Source organism: Mauremys mutica, chromosome 1 (assembly GCF_020497125.1).
Source record: "Mauremys mutica isolate MM-2020 ecotype Southern chromosome 1, ASM2049712v1, whole genome shotgun sequence".
Lineage (NCBI taxonomy): Eukaryota > Metazoa > Chordata > Testudines > Geoemydidae > Mauremys > Mauremys mutica.
Window position 1 is genome coordinate 213,658,160 of NC_059072.1, and position 22,580 is coordinate 213,680,739.

General features: G+C 44.2%; 1 protein-coding gene across 1 annotated transcript in view; it reads left to right on the top strand.

Moving 5' to 3' along the window:
• The first annotated feature begins 207 nt into the window (after positions 1 to 207).
• Positions 208 to 22,580, top strand: part of CFAP47 (cilia and flagella associated protein 47) — a 647,660-nt gene continuing 625,287 nt past the window's right edge. The window contains exons 1-3 of the mRNA XM_045022903.1: positions 208 to 366; positions 8,291 to 8,442; positions 21,740 to 21,855. Of these exons, the coding sequence (XP_044878838.1) occupies positions 208 to 366; positions 8,291 to 8,442; positions 21,740 to 21,855 (427 nt within the window). The remainder of the gene's footprint in view (positions 367 to 8,290; positions 8,443 to 21,739; positions 21,856 to 22,580) is intronic.

A 22,580-nucleotide genomic window follows, 5' to 3' on the forward strand; every position in this document is an offset into this window, starting at 1 on the left:
GAGGGGGCGGGGCCAAGATAGACTCCGCCCTCACCCCCGAGCCTCTCGCCCTATTGGTTGGATTGGAAGTTCCGCTCAAAAAACTCGCCCAATCAGGGTTCTGTTTTCGTTGCCCGGCGACCGTTTCCAAGCGGTGCCGGCTCCTTTCGTCTTCCTAGCGACGGGCCGCGCGTCCAGGCGCCCGGGACGCTGGCGCTGCGCGGGGCCATGGCGGGGCCGCGGGACGTGGCCGGGCTGCGGCTCTGCCCGGCCGAGCTGCGCTTCGTGGACGCGGTGCCCGGGGGCCGGTACCGGGCGCTGCTGAGCGTCCAGAACCTGCAGCCGGGGAGCCGCCGCCTCCAGCTGCTGCCGCCGCGCCGCGCCCAGGTGAGAGGCGGGGCCAGGGGCCCTCGCCCCCCAGGTGCACCGCGGCGCGGGGCTGCTGCCGCCCGGCGAGCCCCGGGACCTGGCAGGGCCGGGGCCGGGGCTGCCCGGGGCGGGTCCCCGCGTTCGCTTCGGCCAGGCCGCCGGGATGGGCAGGGGCGGGCTGCGGGGCCCGCGCGCGGGGTGCCAGGTGTCATGTTGCAAACTGCTGCCCTGATGCAATGGGCTGCCTTGGCCTTTCCCCATCCTCGGGCCCAAGGGCAGCACAGTGGGGTGGGGTGCTACACATGTCACAGTTTGCTGGCTCTCCCCTTCTCCCATCTCCGAAAACCAGCTCACTAGACAGGCAGCTGCCCAAGACAGCTTCTGGGAGATGCCAATCAGAGGGGTGTGTGCTAAACCCCATCCCCTCACAGAGTTCAGTTCCTAAATCCCCGCTGCATGTAGGCACCTAGCTCTGCCTGGCGATCCACGAATGAGAACCCCTCTCCTGGAGTCAGGTGCCTTAAGTGCCTAAACTGTTTGTTCAGAGAGACACAACACGGCCAAAAGACAAGGAGGTACCCACCTTGTAATTTGTAATAGCATGATTAGAGCACTCTAAGGAGGACCCTCTGTTCAAATCCTTTATCCCATTCTGCCTGAGTGGGGATTGAACCTGGCTCTCACCAAGTGTTTTAACCCATTGATCTAGAAGTTACAAGGTGCATGATGACACCATCTCCTTCTCCAGCCAGATTTTGAATGGGACCCAATCCAGTAGGCAGCTTCTGAGCACACCTACCAGATTGGGGCCTGCATGCAAGATAAGCATTTTGCATGACCCTCCTTCTTCCTTGGTTTGTATATTGGTCTGGGGCTTAGGTTCCTCTGATTTGTCCCTTTTAACACTAGTGAACAGCAAGGAGCAGACGATAATCTGAAGAAAGGGCACAGTCAGGGCAGCAGCTTCAGCAGATGTTAATGAGCATGCTCAGTATCAGCAAAGTGTCACATTCTGATGGGTGCGAGGGGAGATCTGATGCTACTGCAATACAAATAACTAGTGATAGTAACAAGTGGGGCCTCTGACCCCAAGAGCTGGTATTATGCAGATGGATGCCGCTGTCTCCGCTTTCTGTGGGTGCTGCTCAGTGTCACCCCCTTCCTGCCAGTAGGCAGGACTTGACCCCAGATACACAGGCACAGCCCCCACTGCAGCCCTGTGAGGAGATGCATGGTGGAAAGTACCAGAAAGCGGCCTTTTGTTTGTCCCAACTCTTGAACGAATGGGAAGTCTTGGCCAAAGCTGTTCCTAGCTGGGTGGGTGCAGGTGCCAGGGGAAGCTAACAGTGGGATGCATTTCATACACATGGTTGGCTGCTGCAGGCATAAAGGAGGAGGCCTCCCAACTGGGGGGAGCATTGGCAGCTTGTGGAACTGAATAAAGTTGTCCATGGAGAAGGGAGACTCTTAATGAGAATCCATGAGTCCCCAGCTGGATGACTGCGGGAAGATGAACCAATTCTGAAAATATAGGGAGTTCTTGGGGTCTTTATATGCTGCTCTTGAGAAAGTGCAGGTGGTGTCCAGGGCTGCCCGGAGGGGAGGGGAAGTGGGGCAATTTGCCCTGGACCCCACAGGGGCCCCCATGAGAATATAGTATTCTATAGTATTGCAAATTTTTTTTATGGAAGGGGCCCCAAAAATTGCTTTGCCCCAGGCCCCCTGAATCCTCTGGGTGGCCCTGGTGGCGTCTATGGGATATTGGGAAAAGGGACTGTTTTCATTAGATTTTAAGTGATAGATCCACAGTTAGCATTAGAAGTGCTTTTGGGGAAAAGAAACCTCCATGTGTTTGAGACCCTTATGGGAGTTGCATATCAAATTCATCTTTGCTGGTGAATCCTGCTTACCTTCTCCTGGGTGAAATAACTCAAGTACAGTAACTCCTCACTTAACGTTGTAGTTATATTCCTGAAAAGTGCAACTTTAAGTGAAACAATGTTAAACTAATCCAATTGTCCCATAAGTTTTAATGTAAATGCAGTGGGTTAGGTTCCAAGGAAATTTTCTTGGGGCAGACAAAAGGCATTACACTGTATACTGTACAGTACAGTACTGTACTGTGGTTGGGACGTGCCCCTGGCTTACCCCACACAGGCACAGCCCGCTGCAGGCAAGGACGCTAGGAAGCGCCTTAGCAGCAGTGGCAGCTCTCCCAGAGAACAGTCTCAGATTTTGCTGGGAATGCTCCAGGCCCACCTCTTCCTGTCCCTGCTCCACTCCAGGCCCACCTCTTCCCACCCCCACTCCACCTCCTCTCTGGATTATGCCACATCCTTCCCCCATCCCCCAAAGTCCTAAGCTCTGTCAAACAGCTGTTTAGTGCCGTTTAGGATTTTCTGGGAGGGAGGGGGAGGAGTGGAGACACAGCACTTCCCTGCTTCTCCCCCTCCCTACCAGAAAGTCCTAAGCTGTTTGGCGGTGGGGGAAGCGCTGGGAGGGAGGGGGGTTGGCGGAGAAGGGGAACTTGTGCAATGCTCCCTTGTAAAGTCGCTGCTCTTCCACAGAATCTTACAAGCAAGCAGCCAAATGATGTTATAAGGGAGCATTACACAACTTTAAACGAGCATGTTCCCTAATTGAGCAGGCATGTAACATTGAAACAACATGAAGTGGGACAACATTAAATGAGGAGTTACTGTAGAGAGTTTGATTTCCCCCCCCCAACTGTTTTCCTTTCAAGAACTCTGTGACATCCTCTTTCTTTGCCAAATGGTGTCATCCAGATGTAAATCTCTTTGCCACAGGTATGAACACCATCTAAGTGAGGTAGTGTTCCAGAGCAGGCAGGGACTCAAGTTCTGTTAGAATGCTTTTCTTTCTTAATGGGTGGTGGGGCTTATGTATACCCACTCTTTCCCTAGTTTTCAGTCTTTTTCCTTTGCTTCTCGAGGTCCTTGAAAAAATTTGGCAGGACTCAGCTTGAATAGTCATACTTGCTTCAGTAGGGACTTGAGAGACCTGTTGCTTTGTTCAAAGAAGCGCCTCATTCTTTCTTCTTTGTGTCCTGGATCTCTTTTCTTTGGAGAGAGGATGGGTACTGCATCAGTATATCAGTTGTTTCAGTTGTTTATCCTTCCTCATCACCATTGTATCCAAACACCTCCGTTATTAAGGTATTTATCCTCACAACACCACCGTGAGTCAGGGAAGTGCTGTTATCACCATTTTGCAGATGGAAAACTGAGTCACAGAGATTAAGTGACTTGGCCAAGATCACACAGTATGTTTGAAGCAGAACAGGAATTGAGTTAGTTATCCAGTGTTCTGTTTCACAACCTTAACTACAGGCCTCTCTTCCCCTTCATCTGCTAACATGGTTTCCTCTAGTGTTATGGGGGCAGGGTGGTCTATTCAGTTCTTGAGTAACTTATCTTTTCATCATCATTCTGTGAGGTTACAGATAAAATTGTCTATAGTGGATGCCTAAATTAAGTATCTAACTCCATGTTTAGGCATTTAGAGCACTTAAATAAGTGGCCTTTGATTTTTTTTTCCGGCGATTCTGAGCACCTACCCCACCATTGAAAATTAGTTACCATCACTTGAGCTAGGAGAATTGATGACATCCATAATGCTGTCTTTCCTTATATCATCTTTCACAACAATACATTTGTTTTCCAACCATAGTCTAATTTTTTCCATAGAGTATTCATACTATTCCACTTTCACCAATTTTATTTTGCTTCAAGTCTTCACTCCTCTAACCTCTTGATTTACTGAGGAGGCCAGATTACACAGGCTACTCAGTTATTATCTGACTGGAATCAGAGCTGTTCCATAAATAAATTTAGTTGATTTCTGGTTTTTGGAGAGCAAAGCCCAAGACAATTCTGTTCAAAGACTGCCAAAATGGATAAAGTATATTCCAATTTAGCTGTCTTAAGAGTTTTATACTGCCTCTCATAACTATAGTATCTGAGCGCCTTCCACATAAATCTATAGAATAGTGAAGTCTCTAGTGGATTTCATGGAAACTTTGGCACTTCTCACTTTACAGGGTCAGAAACTCTGCTTGAGGTAGTTTGTTTTTGGGAGATGAGGTTGGGAATAAAAGTGGTGTTCAAACTGTGAGTATCACTTAGAGATGAAAGGCTTTTTCAAAGAAGAAGGCTTTTTAATGCTTCTTGAAGATGTTCAGACTCTGGATTTGCCAGATCACCTCTAGAAAATTGTTCCATAGCCAATTCCCTTCACCAGAAAATGGTTTGTCCTTAGTTCTCATATGCATTGTACTGCGCTTAGTGATCTGCATTGTCCCACAGGAGCACAGCTGTTGCAGTGGTTCATATATCAAAGTGTGACCTATGTTGTAGTCAAGGCTTGTGTGATGGGTTCCCCCTGGGGTGCCACCCAGAACTGGGGTACCACTGAGCCCCCTGATCCCTCCCTCCCACACTGTACTGCTGTGACAAGTTGCAAAGCCCTCCAGCCTGCATTTTCACCAGCATACATACAGGTAGGGACACACCCAGCTGCAGTTACATGCAAGCTGTCTGACCAGCCCTGGAATAGGAAGGCTACAGCTAATGCCGCTCCTCAGGCGCACACCTGCTCTGGAATATAAACCTGAAATTATACAGCTAATGCCGCTCCTCAGGCGCACACCCACTCTGGAATATAAACCTGAAATTATACAGTCTTGCACAGGGAACTGTACAGCATAAACTCATAAAGTTCGCCCCCTCCCTCAATGTGGAGAGGAATATGCAACAGCTTTTACCCCTTGAGCAAAGATTCCCATATACTTCACTCCAACTCACTGGTTTAGATAAAGCAAAAACAAGTTTATTAACTACAAAGATAGATTTTAAGTGATAACAAACAGATCAAAGCTGATTATCTAGCAAATAAACAAAAATGCAAACTAAGCTGAATATACTAAATAGATTGGATATGAATTAGCAGAGTCTCACCTTAAGAGATGATACAAGCAGGCTGCAGATTCTTAAGGGGCAAGCTGCACTTGCTTTACAGCTTGGAATCCTCAGGAGTTTCATTTATAGGCTAGAAATCCCTTTAGCCTGGATCCAGCACTTCCCACAGTTCAGTCTTTGTTCCTCGGGTGTTTCCAGGAGTCTTCTTGTGTGGGGAGTGAAGAACACCAGATGATGTCACTCCCTGCCTTATATAGGTTTTGCATATAGTGGGAACCCTTTTTTTTCAAAGCTTGGTTTCCAGACCAGTCTTTTAAAAATATACTGACACCCCAAGATGGAATCCAGCATCATGTGGTCTGATCACGTGCCCTTATAGAGTCATAGCAGCCATTACTCACAGGCTGTTTGGAGTGTTCTCAGAAAGGCTCATCACCAGGTGGAGATAAGCTTCTCCTCAGTCCTATTGTTTTTTCCTAATGGTCTGTTGCACTAAAGAGGCCCTTCCCAACCCATCATCCAGACCAGGGGTTCTCAAACTTCATTGTACCGCGACCCCCTTCTGACAACAAAAATTACTACACGACCCCGGAAGCCGGACCGAAGCCTGAGCCCCATCACCCCAGGTGGCGGGGCCAAATCCAAAGCCCAAGTGCTTCAGCCCCAGGTAGGGGGCCTGTAACCTACTCTGCTGCCCAGGGTTGAAGCCTCTTTGGCCCTGGGTGGTGGGGCTCAGACTTTGGCTTTGGTTCCAGGCCCCAGCAGCTCCCCATTAAAATGGAGTCGCAACCCATTTTGGGGTCCCAACCCACAGTTCGAGAACCGCTGATCTAGACTGAAAGCATCCTGTCAAGTGGGCGTTATCTAGGTGTAACTACATTTGAAATACATATATGTAGTCAATATTCATAACTTCAGATACAAAAAGATGTATGTATACAAACAGGATAATCATATTCAGCAAATCCTAACTTTTCCAAAGACACCTCACATGACTTATCTTGCATAAAATACATCATAATTACCTCATAATCATAATATCACTATGAAGAATATGGGGTGCAGTGTCATCGCATGATCCATTCATTACTGTGACAATTGGGAGTAAGGTGTTAAACAGGCATCAGAAGCTGACTAGGAGCTAGTGGAGGGACTTGAGCCCAGGCCTGATGTGCTTACAGTGACCTAAGCTGTGAAGAAGGCAGACAGCTTCACTGTCCCAGCTGCAGCCCGTGCATCATTTTCACATTCAACCAGAGGCAGGTTAAGGTTTCCTGGGGCCCTGGGCCAGAGCAAGTGGGGGGTCCTCTTCACCCCTTCCACCTGTGGTCCTGCCCCTGTTCCTCCCCTTCCACCTGTGGTCCCACCCACGGCCCCACTCCTTTCTGCCCCTTCCTGGGGGCCCCGCCACATTCCATCCATTCCGTCTCCCGCTGTGGCTCTGCAAACCCGTTCACTCCTTTCTGTCCCCTCCTCCCCATGGCCCCAAGACTGGAGAAGCTCTGTCCCCCACACCATGGCCCTGGGCCACAGCGGGGGGTGAAAGCTCCCCTGGCCCTGAGGCTGCGGCAGGTAGCGAGAGCTCTTCTAGTCCTGGTGCTGCAGGGGGTCCTGGTGCTGAGGTTTCCCCTGCCACCCCCTACACGTCTGCAGGGGACCAGAGTCGGGGTGCTAGGGCTTCTCCCACCCTGCTCGCCTGGCGCTTCTGCCAGAGAGCAGGGTTGGGTGCTGGGGGCTTCCCCTGCCGCCCCGCCGCTTCTACCAGGGATGGGGTTGGGGGGCACTGGGGCTTCCCCTGTCACCTGGTGCCACTGACAGGGAGTGGAGTTGGTGTGTGGGGGCTTCCCCCACTGGTCGGCCAGGTGTCTGGGCTTCTGCTGCCTGGCTGCAGACTTTTTTTTTTATGGGACTCTCCTCCCGCCCCCCCACGTTGACCACGGTCCCTGGGCATGGACCCCTTCGGCCAAGTGGCTAATCCATCACTGCATTCATCTTAAGAATTATGCTGATCTAGCTGACCAAAAAAGCCAAGACCCCATTCTATGAGAGGAAGATTGGCCACTCTTGCTTGCATATGTAATCTATCATTCACTGAAATTGGCAAAGTTGCTATTGGAGCTCAGTTCACTCTTTCACTAGGAAATATTGGCTTGACTTGGAGGCTAATATCTTGGTCAAAATCTTAGGTCCCCATCCCTACTTCCTGAGAATTCCGGCCGAGATTCCTACTAGGTTGCTCAACATGTCGCCTACTCAGGGGAGCATGTGTAGAGGGAGGGGAGGTAGGGGGAGGTCTCTCCAACTCTTTATATTGGCTTCTGGTCAATACACATGTGACAAGTTTGCAGCCCAAGGAAGAGAGACGTGCAAAAGAAAAAAAGATGTACTCCCTCAATATTGATATTTTTGGGTCCCTCTCCCTTCTCGGGGTCTAATCTGAAGTCGATGGGAGACTTTCCATTGATCTGAATCATCTCCTCATTGAATAACTGTACTGTATGCCTTTACAATTGTGCCTGTGTTTCCCAAGGAAAACTACAGTTAAACTGCTCTGATTTTTGGCACTGCTACTCATATAAGATTCTGAATAGTAACGGGGAAACTGATTAAAGTCTTTGTAATTTTGCCTTTGTTGTTTGGGAAAGCTAATAGCAGCAACAGAGGCAATGGAGGTGTCTGTCTGTAGAGTCAGGAAGATAGCAGTGCATTGGTTCACATTTGGTAGCTTATCCTCTTAACCATCAAGAGTAGAAATAACACACTGTTAAAAGAACCGTCAATTTCTGCAAAAATTAACTATCAGTATTCTAGCTTACTGTATTATCAGGAAACATCATCTTCTTGCCAGTGGTGAATAGTGAGTGGAATTTTAAAGCTGTTCATCATAATATTAATTACACAGGTAAACCCCAACATATTATGCTGAAAATGGGCCATTTGTATACAGAGGTTTATATAAAAATATTTAAAAATTGATTGAAATATTGCTGTTTTTTTCATTGTAGTTTAAATTGATTGTGGAAAATCCAGATAAACCTGTTGCATCTGGTCTTCAAGTTACGGCTACTGTGGAATATCATCCTGACAGTGAGGAGGACCTTCGAGATAGACTACTCCTTTTGGTAGATAAAGATGTAATTGAGATCCCTCTGATAGGGTATGGTATTTAAAGCACATAAACTGCTAATTATATTTTCATTTTACTCAAAAGAGAAGTATGCTAATACATATAGCCATGTGTAATGATGTAACTAATTTGTTATCTGAATTTTGAAAACAAACGGTGAATTTCTTTGTAAAGGTAAGCTTCTGATTTTTTTTTTTTTTTAAGAATGTCACACAGGTAGGATGTTCATTTTAGTGATGTCACTTGATGTTAACAAAGGATTTAAATTTTGATCAAGTGTACTCAGTCTTCATATTTAAGAACCTGGAATGGTTTGGGCTCATATCTGTGCTCTATATTTTTAGCCTATGATGGTTTTCATGATAAATGGCTTTCTCTGGGTTAATTCCAATTATACAATTGGAAAGTACGGGATGGCCTTTTTTTCCCCCCCTGAATATACTCACTATTCAGTGATATGTAAGTCCTTATAATTATTGCACATATACTTATGACTGCATTATAGTGAAGCATTTCTACCTCAATTTTGTAAATATTTGAAAAATTTATAATGGGGTCTCGGACTATAGCATAATCTATATCAAATTGGAACCTATGCTTTTGAAAAAAATAGCATCCATGGTCATAAACAACTGAAAACAATAGTTTTTATAAAAATGATTACTAACATAAAAAATGACCCGAACAGGCAGTAATGGATTCCCTTTCAGAATAAGCAGTATTCAAACCATTAGATAAAAACCTTACCCTTCAAGAGTTCTGTCAAGAAGTAGGCAGAATATATGGATGCTTCATCCAGGCTATGCTTATCACAGCACTTCTTCCTCTTTGCTTATCTGTCACTTCTCTCTACTCTTCAGATGTGCTTCTCTCCCATTTAAAAATGTTTTCAGTTTGATGTTATACGAGTATTAAAACATGATAGAAATTGATTAATAGTCTTCCTTCAGGCTTCCAAATTCAGTGTAAATAAAGTTGTCACTTTTAGGAAGATGGTAGCCACCAAGAGGCGACTCAGAAATGGCAATTTAAGTTAGAAGTGGTATTTTCATTTGTAGTTATAAGTACTTTATGAGCAATGTTCCCAAAATTTAAAACTATGCATTAAAGAAATGGCCGCAGTTTTTTCTGAACTTACTCATGCATTCTATCTTTAACCATATGAAACAGTTTGGCCAAGTTTTTGCTAGTGAATAGGAAAAGCTTCAGCTAAAGCATCCATATGCTAAATGAGGGCAAAATTCTTCAGTGTAGCACATCTCCCAGAATGGTCTCCAGATCTTACAGTTCATTTATTCAGACTAAGCAGGTAATTTTAGTTTCACATCTTCATCTGAGCCAAAAATTGCTTTGCTGTTACAGAACAGACTAAGAGCTAAATTATTGTTCTATTATCTGTTCCCAGACTCAGGAAGTCTACTGCCTGTTCTATAATCAAGAACTGTTCAATGTTGACCAAATTAAATGTGAATGCCAAAAATGCCATTCTTTGGTTAATGTTTCTTGACTGAATATAAAAACATAAACATTTCAAAGAGATGATAATTTCTGGTTAAACCATGTATTTTGAATCCTGTTTTTAAATTGTAGCAGTCTGAACTTTGAGTGGCAAGTCAAGGAGTGACTAAGATATTATGTGGTAGATGCTGAAACTACTATTTCTGTTTGTCCCACATCTGGATATCTTTTAAGTCTGTGTGAACCATTCACTGTAGTGGTTGCAGAATGGTCTCTATGCACATTCTTCTAAAGTAGGAAACAGTAAATTGGTTGTCTAGGAAACAAATTGGATTTTTTCACCTGGCTGTTATTTTTCTTACAGGTAAAACCTCTTCCTGCTTGAGGTTCTAGATATCCTTTTGCAAGGCAATACTACTACAGTAAAAGCTGTGTTATCTGGCACTTTACCAACTGGAAAGCTCTAGAAACTGGCATTTCTGATATCTCCCGACACAAATCTTCAAGAGGGTTGCCAGATGTCCAGTTTTTGACTCGAATGCCCGGCAGGCTCTCTACCTGGCTATGTGTGGCTCCCCGGAAGTGGCAACATGTCCCTGCTGCTCCTAGGCAGAAGAATGACCGTGGGGGCTCCGTGTGCTGCCTCTTCCCTGCCCTTCGTGCTGGCTCCACTGGCTGGGAACAGCAGCCAATGGGAGCTGCGGGGATGGCACCTGTGGGCAGAGGCAGTGTGCAGAGTCACCTGGCCATGCCTTCACCTAGGAGCAGCAGGGACATGTCACTGTGTGCTGCGATCCACTGAGGTGAGCGCCGCCTGTATCCAGCACCTGAAAGCCCTCCCATGCCCCAAGTTCCTACCCCAAACTCCCTCCTAGAGCCTGCACACCCTCCTGCACCCCAGCTGTGAGCCCCCTCCCGCACTCAAACTCTCTCCCTCCATTGATAAATATAACTCTTAGTTAACCAGAATTTTTGACTAACTAGCATCCCCCATACTTCCAACGCTCCAGATAACAAAGCTTTTACTATAGTACTCCTGGAAAGGAATCCGAGTATCATATATAAAACCCAGAGAATTTTTGTAATTTTTTTTTCATTTTGAAGTTAAAAATTTAACTGCCTGCAGAAAAAATTTACAGAATAATGTATACTACTCAGTGAATGTGTCTCGGAAGAAGGAATAAACTTTTTGGTCTTTATTTTGAAAAAGTCTCTTTCTTCCCAAGGGTAATGTTGGTTGCTCTGGTGTCTTGTTCTTTTGTTAACAAGTGTTTTTTGTTTTTTTTGTTTGTTAATTGTTCCATTTGGCACTGCTGTATACTTTGTGAACTTATTGACGCAAATCTAGTCTGTAGTACGTCATAAAGGAAAATGTGAGAGAATACTACAGAGAGAGTTTATTTTCATTGTCTGCTTAGCAGAGCTAAAATTGTAAATATGAATGTGGCCCTGAGTAACATCCCATGGGACTGCTCCTGCTTCAAAATGAGATTTTGATTTTCAGCATTTCAGAGTATTAAAAGAAACATTCTAATGGAATCCCAGGTAACTAGACTTTAAATATTTTGCATAAGATCATGAAAAAGACCTGGCAGTTGCTTGAGTACTTGATCTGTCAGAGTTAAATGCCTATTACCTGCCTTTAATATTTTATTTCCTTCGATGGTAGTTGAGTGAGAAACACCTTCCCCATTGGTTTATCCCTGACCTGCTATATCTGAAGCAATTGAATGTATATATCTGTACAGACAATTTTATTACTTGTGGTGTGATTTGAAGAAGATTGATACAAGCACCAAATCTAATCTGAGAGTTTTGGAGAAAAATTCTAATCTGGAACAACCTTAAAAATTAATTTATGAAGAGAGGATTTTATATAATAAAATGGGAAAAATATGGGCTGGTTCAGATCATCTCCCTGGAGCCCCTACCCTTCATGGCTGGCTAAATTTCTTAATAAAACAGTTTTAGTAAAGACTAGAATCTTCTGAAATATCACTCCTGGAAACTTTTTTAATATACATTTATTTCAGGCAAACATTTAGTAAGGAAAATGTACTGGTGACTAAATCTTAAAATTTTTCTTACATCTGAAGTTAAATATGAATGGGAGAGTGAACTTAGAAAGGAATGGAATTTCTGGTATTGTGTCAAAGAAACATTAATTCAGAGATTTTACTGGCCCTTTGATAAGGACCTTAAAGTTGTACTTTCTAAATACCAGTCCTCCAAATGTGACCTGAACTGTGCCAATCACACTGGGTAATGTCCATCTCACATATTGCCATAGTGGTTTTGCAGGCCAAACTATGTGCTTGGCTACATCTGTGCAGCACCACAATCTCCAGGTCATGCCTTCCACGACACAGGTATAATAATGTGAGCGCTTGTCAGGGAGTGGGGTTTTTTTTTGTTCTCACAAAAGACTAATGTGAATATTTTTGGATTTTGTTGCAATTTCTTTATGAAGTTTTCAGGTTTCCTTAAAAACGAACGAACAAACCATTTACCCCTTCCCCCTAAATTTTTTTGAAGAAAACAATCCCCCCCCCCAATTTTTGGCCAAAAATAAAATCTTTTTAATAATGAAAACCTGAAAAAAAAATTCTTGGAAATTGGATAGTTCCTATGGAAACGCCCAGTTTGACAAAACAATTTTTTTTGGGGGGGGGAAATGTTTTGAATGAAATATTTTGACCAGATCTGTCAATGACCTTTAAGTGAGTTTGCTCAGGTGGCACTGGAAGCATAATCTGCAGCCTCATATGAGCAAAGTTACAGACATTTTCTTAACTTTGTAGAATTCGGGCCTAAATATTTCTCTTTCTATACCATATATATTGTAGCTTTTGGAATTTTCTCATTGCCAGTTCCATGCAAATAACTTAAATTGTATTTAAATAAACCTAGATGCTAACCTTACATGAAAACTTCTGTCTAATACAATAAATGTGTAAAGATAAATAAGCATGAGATTGAAATTTACTTAATCTCCCTAGACCATTAATCTTCTCTTATTGAACTGTGTCCAACACTACCATTCTCCCAACTCATGTGTTGTCTTTATACCATTGTATTATGGGACTATACGTGTGCTTAAATGCATTACGGGTTTGAGGGCTTCAGCTATGTGAGAGTGCATAATTCTCAGGTAGTGCCAACAGTCATAGAAAGAAACTTTCCTAAATTGGAATGAATTACATTACCCTTTTGCCATTACCCTAATCATCAACCTTAACTGTTGGTGATATGGTGCATTCAGTTTTTACAATGATAAACATAAACAATTTATTAGATGGTGGTCCAAATTTATCCCTGATGTAACTCCATTTTTTTCTAATGGAGTTAAAGCAGGAGTGAATTTGGCCTAATAGGTCTTAATCAAATTTAAATTATTAGACTAGGAAACCTTATGCCCTAAACCAGACAAAGATGCGGGGCTTGTCTACACTTACATTTTATAGTGCTCTAACTTGCTGGCTCAGGGAGTGAAAAATCACCCCCCTGAGTGCAGCAAGTCTGAGCGCTTTAAAGCGCTGGTGAGGACAGGTTCCAAGCGCTGGGCGCTAATCCCCTCATAGAGGTGGATTACCAGGAGCGCTGGGAGAGCTCTCTCCAGCACTCGTGCACAACCACACTTGCATTTCAAAGCGTTGCCGTGGGAGCATTCCCGTGGTAGCGCTTTGAAGTTTCCAGTGTAGACATACCTGAAGCAGATGAACAGAAATTTGATTTGTTGTAAAACATTAAGCACTTATTTGAATGGTACAAAGTCCTTTAGGAAATCAAATAAACTATTCCTGTCTTTTCAACAACTTGACCTTTCCATCATAAAATACACAGGAATTAATAGATAGTCTTATCCCTTAAAGAATCTCTTCAGTGTCACAAAATATCTTCTGATTCATATGCATTCCAGAAGAAGTGTAGCTAGTTCCTGAGTGGAATTAGACAAGATTCTAATGTCTTTCATATTTCTGAAGCAACTTCTTGGAAGACCTGTAGAATACTTCAAAATGTATTATAGATGTACTTTAAAGTTGTAAACAAGCTAACTCTCCCTGTACTTATTTCATGTCCTAATAGTCCAGTTTATTACCTCCTAGAATTTACTACTTTGACGTTTCTCATGTTGCTAGGGAACAAGATTTAAAAAAAAATGGTTTTGCAACATCCGTGAAAGCATTTTCTCAGGATGGATTTCCTGTCTTTCTCCAAATTGTACTAGCCTATACTTTTGTCTCTGTTTCCTTTAATTCAAAAAGTAAAAGGCACAGACCACGTTACATTTGCGACTTGATGTAGCATGAGACGTAGCAAAGCAAAGTCCTCATTTTCTTGATATTGGTATGAAATTCTCTCTAATGCTATGCTGAGAATGAAAACAGAGTTATTCCTAAAAATGGCTTTCTCACCTGCCAATAGATGGAGAGAAACAACATGGTAACAGAAACTATGAAAGGTAGTATTGGGACAAGGACTAATTTCTTTCAGTTGTGTGGAATACCTTACCAATTAAGAAGCTACTTGGGGAGGAATCATCATTCTCAGAACATCAGACCTCCAGATTCATTGTAAGTGAACATAATTATTCTCAAAACAGTGTTAAAACTGGTACCTCTCCATACCACTGGTTAGAGCAGCAATGAAGAGAGCATGTTGGTGCAGAACTGGTATCCGTAAAACAAGTGACATCGCTGCTGGGATTTTGTTCGAGTAGTGGAATTATGAGAAATTTTACAGATAGATATAAGAACATAAGAACATAAGAAAGGCCGTACCGGGTCAGACCAAAGGTCCATCTAGCCCAGTATCTGTCTACCGACAGTGGCCAATGCCAGGTGCCCCTGAGGGAGTGAACCTAACAGGCAATGATCAAGTGATCTCTCTCCTGCCATCCATCTCCATCCTCTGATGAACAGAGGCTAGGGACACCATTCTTACCCATCCTGGTTAATAGCCATTTATGGACTTAGCCACCATGAATTTATCCAGTCCCCTTTTAAACATTGTTATAGTCCTAGCCTTCACAACCTCCTCAGGTAAGGAGTTCCACAAGTTGACTGTGCGCTGCGTGAAGAAGAACTTCCTTTTATTTGTTTTAAACCTGCTGCCTATTAATTTCATTTGGTGACCCCTAGTTCTTGTATTATGGGAATAAGTAAATAACTTTTCCTTATCCACTTTCTCAACATCACTCATGATTTTATATACCTCTATCATGTCCCCCCTTAGTCTTCTCTTTTCCAAACTGAAGAGTCCTAGCCTCTTTAATCTTTCCTCATATGGGACCCTCTCTAAACCCCTAATTATTTTAGTTGCTCTTTTCTGAACCTTTTCTAGTGCTAGAATATCTTTTTTGAGGTGAGGAGACCACATCTGTACACAGTATTCGAGATGTGGGCGTACCATGGATTTATATAAGGGCAATAATATATTCTCAGTCTTATTCTCTATCCCCTTTTAAATGATTCCTAACATCCTGTTTGCTTTTTTGACCGCCTCTGCACACTGCGTGGACATCTTCAGAGAACTATCCACGATAACTCCAAGATCTTTTTCTTCGAGTAGATGCAGCCCTGTATTCCAATTAGGGTATATATGTGTGCCGGGACCGGAGAATTTTGCCTAGAAGTACACAAGGAGGGGTGAGATTCACACTTTGTGGCCATAGCCCCTCTCCTGGCTACAAGAGTCAACACTGCCCCGATCTCCTTCAGGCACAAGCGGTACAAAGGAACTGGAGTTTGAGCTCTATGTAGTCTTAACCTCACATTCTCTCATTAGTTCAGTTTTTTCCCTAGTTATGTATAATTAACAGTACCCATAGTGTAGTTAGATTAGTGTTAGTTATATTTTAGTTAAATATTTCTGTATGATGCCCTTACTGGGTTTAAATATTGTCCGCCTTGTGGGGGAACAGTCCCTAGCAAAAATCTGCACGTACAGTGCTTGTTGTGCTTGGGCGAGGCCCACGTCAAGGAGCTGTGATTGATTTGTAGATCATTCAGGAAACAGTCTCAAACGGCTAGGGACCATCAGTTGCTCAAACAGGCCACGTGACCTGTTTTGGCAACAAGGCCCTTGTCGAACTGGCAGTTGCCCTCCAGTTCCAAGAGAGTGGCCACCTCATGCTCTGGGCAGGCACCTCTCCAAAGAGATGGATGATTCATTCCCCATTAAGTGCACTGAGGAAAAGGTTGCATAAAACCAATCGAGACCATTCTAGGTCTCGTGGGACTGTCCCACCTCCCTCAGGAAGAGAGTGGAACAGCACACAGTGTGACCATATGGGATGGCCTGGGTGCCTCTGACTGCTCCCCTGTGCCGAGTAGGGGGGTTAGAAACCCTGTACTGTCAACTCTGGTTCTGGCGCTTGGGTATCCATTGTGTCCCATAGTGACAACGGTGATGCCAGTACTGACTGTTTCTACATTGGCGGCATACCAAGAGGCTACATAACTCCTCTGCTGTTCTGTTCTGACCTCTCCTTTGCTCCAGGACTTGACCAGGGCTTTGTCATTTATAGCCCCATTGGCTGGACAGGCCTGCTGAACCCTTGGGTCTGTTGGCACTGCTCCTTGATGCTCCCCTTCTGCAATCTGTTGAAGCAGGGCGAGTACCAGGCGCAGTGCAAGGGACCTCCGCACTGGGAATCTCCTCAACACTGTTGCAGTCAATACTGTAGATGTTCCTGTGGTGGCTTTTCAGTGCCCTCCAGTTGCTTCAGCACTGTCAGCTATTTTGGTATCTCTGCTGACTTTTGGGTTGACACCATTTCTGGCACTAGAACATTGTGTTGGCAGTACTGTTTCCATCATTGGCACTGGTCCCTGCTTCATTTTGGACAACTGGTGAGTCAGACCATTTACTCTCTCCCTCAGGACTTGATCCCCTTTATCTACGGAAACCTGTGGCTTCTCTGTTGAGGTTGGGATCTTCCTCCTCTCGCTCTCCATGCTCAACCTGCATCAGGGACTGTTTACGGAGCACTATGGGCACCAGGATTGGCACTCATGGTCAGGATGGAGGCATTTCACCTGGCACCTACTGGCTACTAATGCCCTATCCTTATCGGTGGCCTTCATGGAATCTGTGGGACATCCCTTGGTTGTGGAGGCAGCACACCTGGCAGACCAGTGGCAGGAACTGTGGACCGCAGATTCAGGCATCAATGAGCCTTCCCTGTGTGGAGCCTATGGAGCTGCCCCTTCCAGCTTCACCACTCCAGGAATGGGAGCCAGCAATTCAGCAGTGCCTGGCTCTTCCTCTACTCTAATACCATAGGATTTCAAGGCCTATCAGGACCTTTTGCAGTGCATGGCTGCTTCTCTGGGCTTTTAGGTAGAGTTCCTGCAGGAGAACATGGATAAGTTAGTGGACATCATACAGCTGTCTGCTCCTGGGAGAATACCACTCCCTATCAACGACCTGCTCCTAGAGCCTGCAGTGGTCCTCTGGAGCATTCTGGCTTCAGTACCACCTATTGCAATACGCATGGGGAAACACTATTTTGTCTCAGTGCAGGGATTTGAGGGCCTGTACTTCAATTTGGCCCCAAATTCCCTAGTCGTAACTGCAGTGAACAAGAGAGCTCAGCAGGGAAGGCTGAAGTCCATTTCTAAGGACAAAGACCTCAAAAGGATAGACTTAATGGGCAGGAAGATTTACATCTCCTCCCTACAAATGTGGATCATGAACCAGCAGGCATTGTTGTACAAATACAATTTTGTAAATTGGACAGCTATGTCTAAGTTTGTGAACCAGCTGCCTAAAAAATCCAGAGAGGAATTTGGGTGTTTGCCACTAAACAGCATTTGTTGACAAAGATGTCGTTGCAGTCTGTGCTGGACATTTGGACGCTTCAACCAGAGTTAAGTCTTCTGTGGTGACAAGGAGAAGGGCATCCTGGTTGCAGAATTTGGGCATTGCTCCCAGTGTGCAACAGGCCATACAAGATTTGCCCTTTGATGACCAGGTATTGTTTTCAGATAAGACGGATGAGATCCTGCATACCTTTGTGGATTTTAGGGCCATTCTATGTTCCTTTGCGGTGCATGTATGGTCAGTGCAGCGGTGCTACTTAGGTGACCAACAGCAACAACAATAATGTCCACAATGCATCTTTGGGCAGCCTTTTCCTCCCTTGTGACAGAGGGATAGCCCCACAAAGGGGCATAGGTCCCAGAGGAGGAGAAGGCAGTCGGGTCTGGAGTTCAGCCAATTGACACGGCCTCCCTTGGCACCTTCATGTGACAACTTTCATTCATTGGTCCAGAGTCGTGCTCTGGTCATCACTCCCCTTACCCTGCCTCCATTTGGGGACAGGTTAGCTCACTTCTACGATATCTGGGTCCTAAGCACCATCAGATCAGGCTATACTACCTAGTTCCTCTCCACTCTTCTCCCCTATCTCTCTTCAGGGACTCTCCTCATGAGTTATTGCTCCCTGAGCAGGACGCTTCTTGCTGGCCTTGGGAGTGGTGGAGAAGTTCTTCCTGAACACCAGTGTCAGGGCTTCTCTTCCCAGTACTTCCTGGTTCCCAAACCAAAGGGAGGGTAGGATTTGTTATCAACCTCCACAGCCTCCTCAAATACATCAGATACATGAGGTTCCATATGGTCATCTTGTCAACGATTCTCCGCGTTGACTCAGAATGACTGCTCTGAACCATCAGGACGCTTACATCCATGTGGCAATTTCCCCAAGCTACGGAAGATTTCTCTGGTTCTTCATGGCAAACCACCATTTTCAGTACACAGTTCTTCCCTTTGGGCTGTCTTCTGCCCCCGGGATTTTTACCAAATGTATGGTCAGAGTTGACAGCATACTTCAGGAAGACAGAAGACATGAATTCCCATCTGGATGCCTTGGTGCTCAGGTGCAGGTCCAAGGATAGAAGTCCTTTCTCACTGCATTTACAAAACTGTCTAGGTCTCATTCTAAACACAGGAAGGTCAACACTGGTCCCCACACAGAACTGTATCACTGATAAGTTACCTTTTTTGGTAGGATGGAAGGGACTTGATCAAGTCTAGCTCCCTGCACTGTTGCAGGACAAAGTAAACCTACACCATCCCTGAGAAGTGTCTGTCCAAAATATTCTTAAAAAACCTCCAGTGGTGGAGATTCCATGTTCTTAAAAAAAAACCTCCCTTGGAAGTTTATTTCAGGGTTTAATATGCTTATAGTTAGAAAGTTTTTCCTAATATGTAACCTTAATTTCCATGGCTGCAGATTAAGCCCATTATTTCTTAACCTGCCTGCAGTGGATGTGGGAAAACAATTCTTCACAGTCCTCTTTATAACAGCACTTAGCCTCCAAATATGTTATCAGTCTTCTCCTGCCCCTTTTTTATCAGACTAAACATGACCAGTTTTGTGGTTGTGGGGTTTTATTTTTGGTTAAACCTTTCATAGGTCAGGGTTTTCTTTTCAGGGCTGTCTTGTCAGGGTTTTCTAAATCTTTTATCATTTTTGTTGCTCTCCTTTGGACTCTTTCCAATTTGTCCACATCTTTCCCAAAGTGTGGCAGGTAAAATTGGGCGCAGTACTCCAACAGAGGCCTCACCACTGCCAAGTAGAGTGGGACAGTTTACCTCCCATGTCTTACAGCACTCCTGTTAATGCAACCCAGAATGACATTAGCCTTTTTTGCAGCTGCATCATGTTGTTGACTCGTATTCAATTTGATAGCCACTAAAACGCACAGCAGTACTACCGCCAGCACAGTTATTCCCCCTTTTATAGTTGTGCGTTTCATTTTTCCTTCCTAAGTGTAGTACTTTGCCCTTGTCTTTATTGAATTTCATCTTGTTGAATTCAGACCAATTCTCCAGTCTGTCGAGATGATTTTGAGTTCTGATCATGTTCTCCAAAGTGCTTGTACCAGTTCCCAGCTTGGTGTCCTCTGCAGTTTTTTTTAAGTACTCTGTCCACTCCATTATCCAAGTCATTAATGAAAATACTGAACAGCACAGGACCCAGGACTGACCCCTTGTGGGACTCCATTAGGTATGCCCACCCACTTTGACAGCAAACCATTTAAAACTACTCTTTGAGTACTTCCTTTCAATCAGTTGTGATCCCACCTTATAGTAACTTCACCTAGACCATATTTCCCTAGGTTTTTTTTTATGAGAATGTCATGTGTGACTGTGTGAAAAGCCTTCCTAAAATGAAGCTATATCAAGTCTATATTGATAAGGAAACTAGGTTGGTTTGGCATGATTTGTTTTTGACAAATCCACTCTGGCTGTTCTGTCTTAACCTGTTATCCTCCAGGTACTTACAAATGGATTTTTTAAATAAATTGTTCTAGTATCTTTCCAGGTACTTAAGTTAGGCTGACTGATTTATAATTCCCCAGGTCCTCTTTGCTCTCCTTTTTAAAGAAAGGTACTATGTTTGCCCTTTTCCATTCTTCTGGGACTTCACCTGTCTTCCAAGAGTTCTCAAAGAACATTGTTAACAGTTATGAGATTGATTCAGCTAGTACTTTAAGTAGTGTAGGATGAATTTCATTAAGCCCTGCCAACTTGAATACATCTAATTTATCTACCTGTTCTTTTCCTATTTTGTCTTGCATTCCTTCCCCCTTGTTGTTAATATTAATTGTGTTAAGTATCTGGTCGCCATTCACTAAAAAAAGTTAAGACTGAAGCAAAATAGATGAGGTGTTTAAGGTCTTTCTTTATGTTATTAGCTCTGCTCAGAGGTGAAAGTGGGCCGGTACAGTGTACTGGTAAGAAGTAGCTGCCGGTACTGGCCTATACACAGCCCACGTTAAAGTGCTGCTGTGGCAGCACTTTAACGTCACTGCCCCTCTCCCCCCAGGGCTGCCGATGGCACTGGCCAAAGGGTCAACTGCCCTGGGGCTCGTCAATTTAAAAGGGCCCGGGGCTTCTAGCCACAGCTACCATGGCAGCAGCCGGAGCCCTGGCTGGTGTGGGCTGGGCAGCGTGGAAGGGCTGGCTGGGGGAGGCTGACCCTTAGCCCTGCCCCTTCAGCCTGAGGCTCCACCCCTTCCAGTATACTTACCCCATACTAGTAAGTATTTCATCTTACTTTCACCCCTGACTCTCCTTCATTAAGTAGAGGTCCTAAGTTTCCTTTGTCTTTCTCTTGTTCCTAATTTACTACTACTTCTTGCCTTTTATGTCCCTTGCTAGGTGTAACTTAGGGGTTGGCAACCTCTGGCATGCGGCTTGCCAGGGTAAGGGTTGGGTCAGGGTTGGTGCAGTGCCTAGTTCAATGGAGCCCTGATCTTGATTGAGGCCTCTTGGCAAAACAAATAGCTTTAACTTGATTTCACCAGAGTCTTTTATTACAACTAATGTTGTTGAAACTACATGATGCATGCTCATAAATAAAGATCACCGAGTGCCATAAGTTTTGTTGCACTAGGGTGTGAACATCTGGATAAATATTAGTTTGGTCAGCTACTATTGAAATGTGGTGTATGTTTATCTTAGTCAGTCATTTTAGTCAATTTTATGCTGGAATTAACCCAAAATGAGTGAAAGCTTTTCTGAGAATTTATATTGGGGTTTTGTGCCATAACACAGGAACTGAAACATAATATATAGTTGCATTCCATTTCAGCTCATTGACTGGAATTAAATTGTTTTAAAGTTACAGTAATTTAAAAATAAATAAACGGATTAGCAGTTTAATAAGTAGGCATTTTTATGTCTTCCATGTATTCATAATACTGCTGAAGTGAATTGCACAAATAATTGTGTTAATGGAATTTGGAGGAAAGCAGATTTTTTCCCCCCAATGCATTGTTCAAATATATTCCTTTTAAAAACCACAAAATAGCTTGAAGTTCTGGGAAAAAATAATTAAAATATCTTTTCTCTGCAGATTAATTCCATGCTGTTATCTGGAAATTGAGCCGGAGATTAATTTTGGCACAGTGATTGCAAACAGTAAAGTAATTAGTAAAGAGATTAGTATTACTAACCATGGATCATCTCCAGGTAAATGTCACTATACTGTAAATTACCAAAAGGTTTTATTTTTCTTTAAAAATGTAGTTTTTTGTGCAAGTTAACACTTCAGCCATAAAGGAATTTAAGATCTTATGCAGGAGAAAATAAGGCTTTGATTTGAACAGTTCTGTGAGTGCACAATTGCTCGTTTTGTAAAAGTCCCCCCAGACTCTTAAGCTCAGTAGTGAGTTGTCGTGGAACTGCTCAGAGAAGGAGAGCTCATGTAAAACTTCTGGCAGCTGTAAGACTTCTGATTTATTCAAAAATACATTTGTAGTAGTGTTCTATTCTTGAGTCTAGGCTGAGGCCTGGTCTACATCATACAGTTAAGCTGCCTTACATCGACCTATGTTGACCTAATTATGTCAGTGTAGTCACTACAGCCTTGTCCCACTGATTTGTATGTGCCCTACTACACTGACATAATAACTCCACTTTACAAGAGGCATAGGGCTTATGTCGTAGTTAGGGGGACGCAGTGTCTGTGAAGACACTGCGTTACTTACATTCGCTGTTGGCTGTCTTGTCAATTTCATGGAGCCGCAAAATTGACAAGAAAGCCCAACTCTCTAGCCAGGTCCTGCTGGGTCTCTGCTCCAAGCCTGGCTGCCACCCAGGCTCACAGCTTGGGCTGCTGCCTGGACTCCCCACTCCGCGCTGGAAGCCCGGCTCTATGCTTCCTGCTGGGAGCACGGCAGCTGACCAGATTCCGG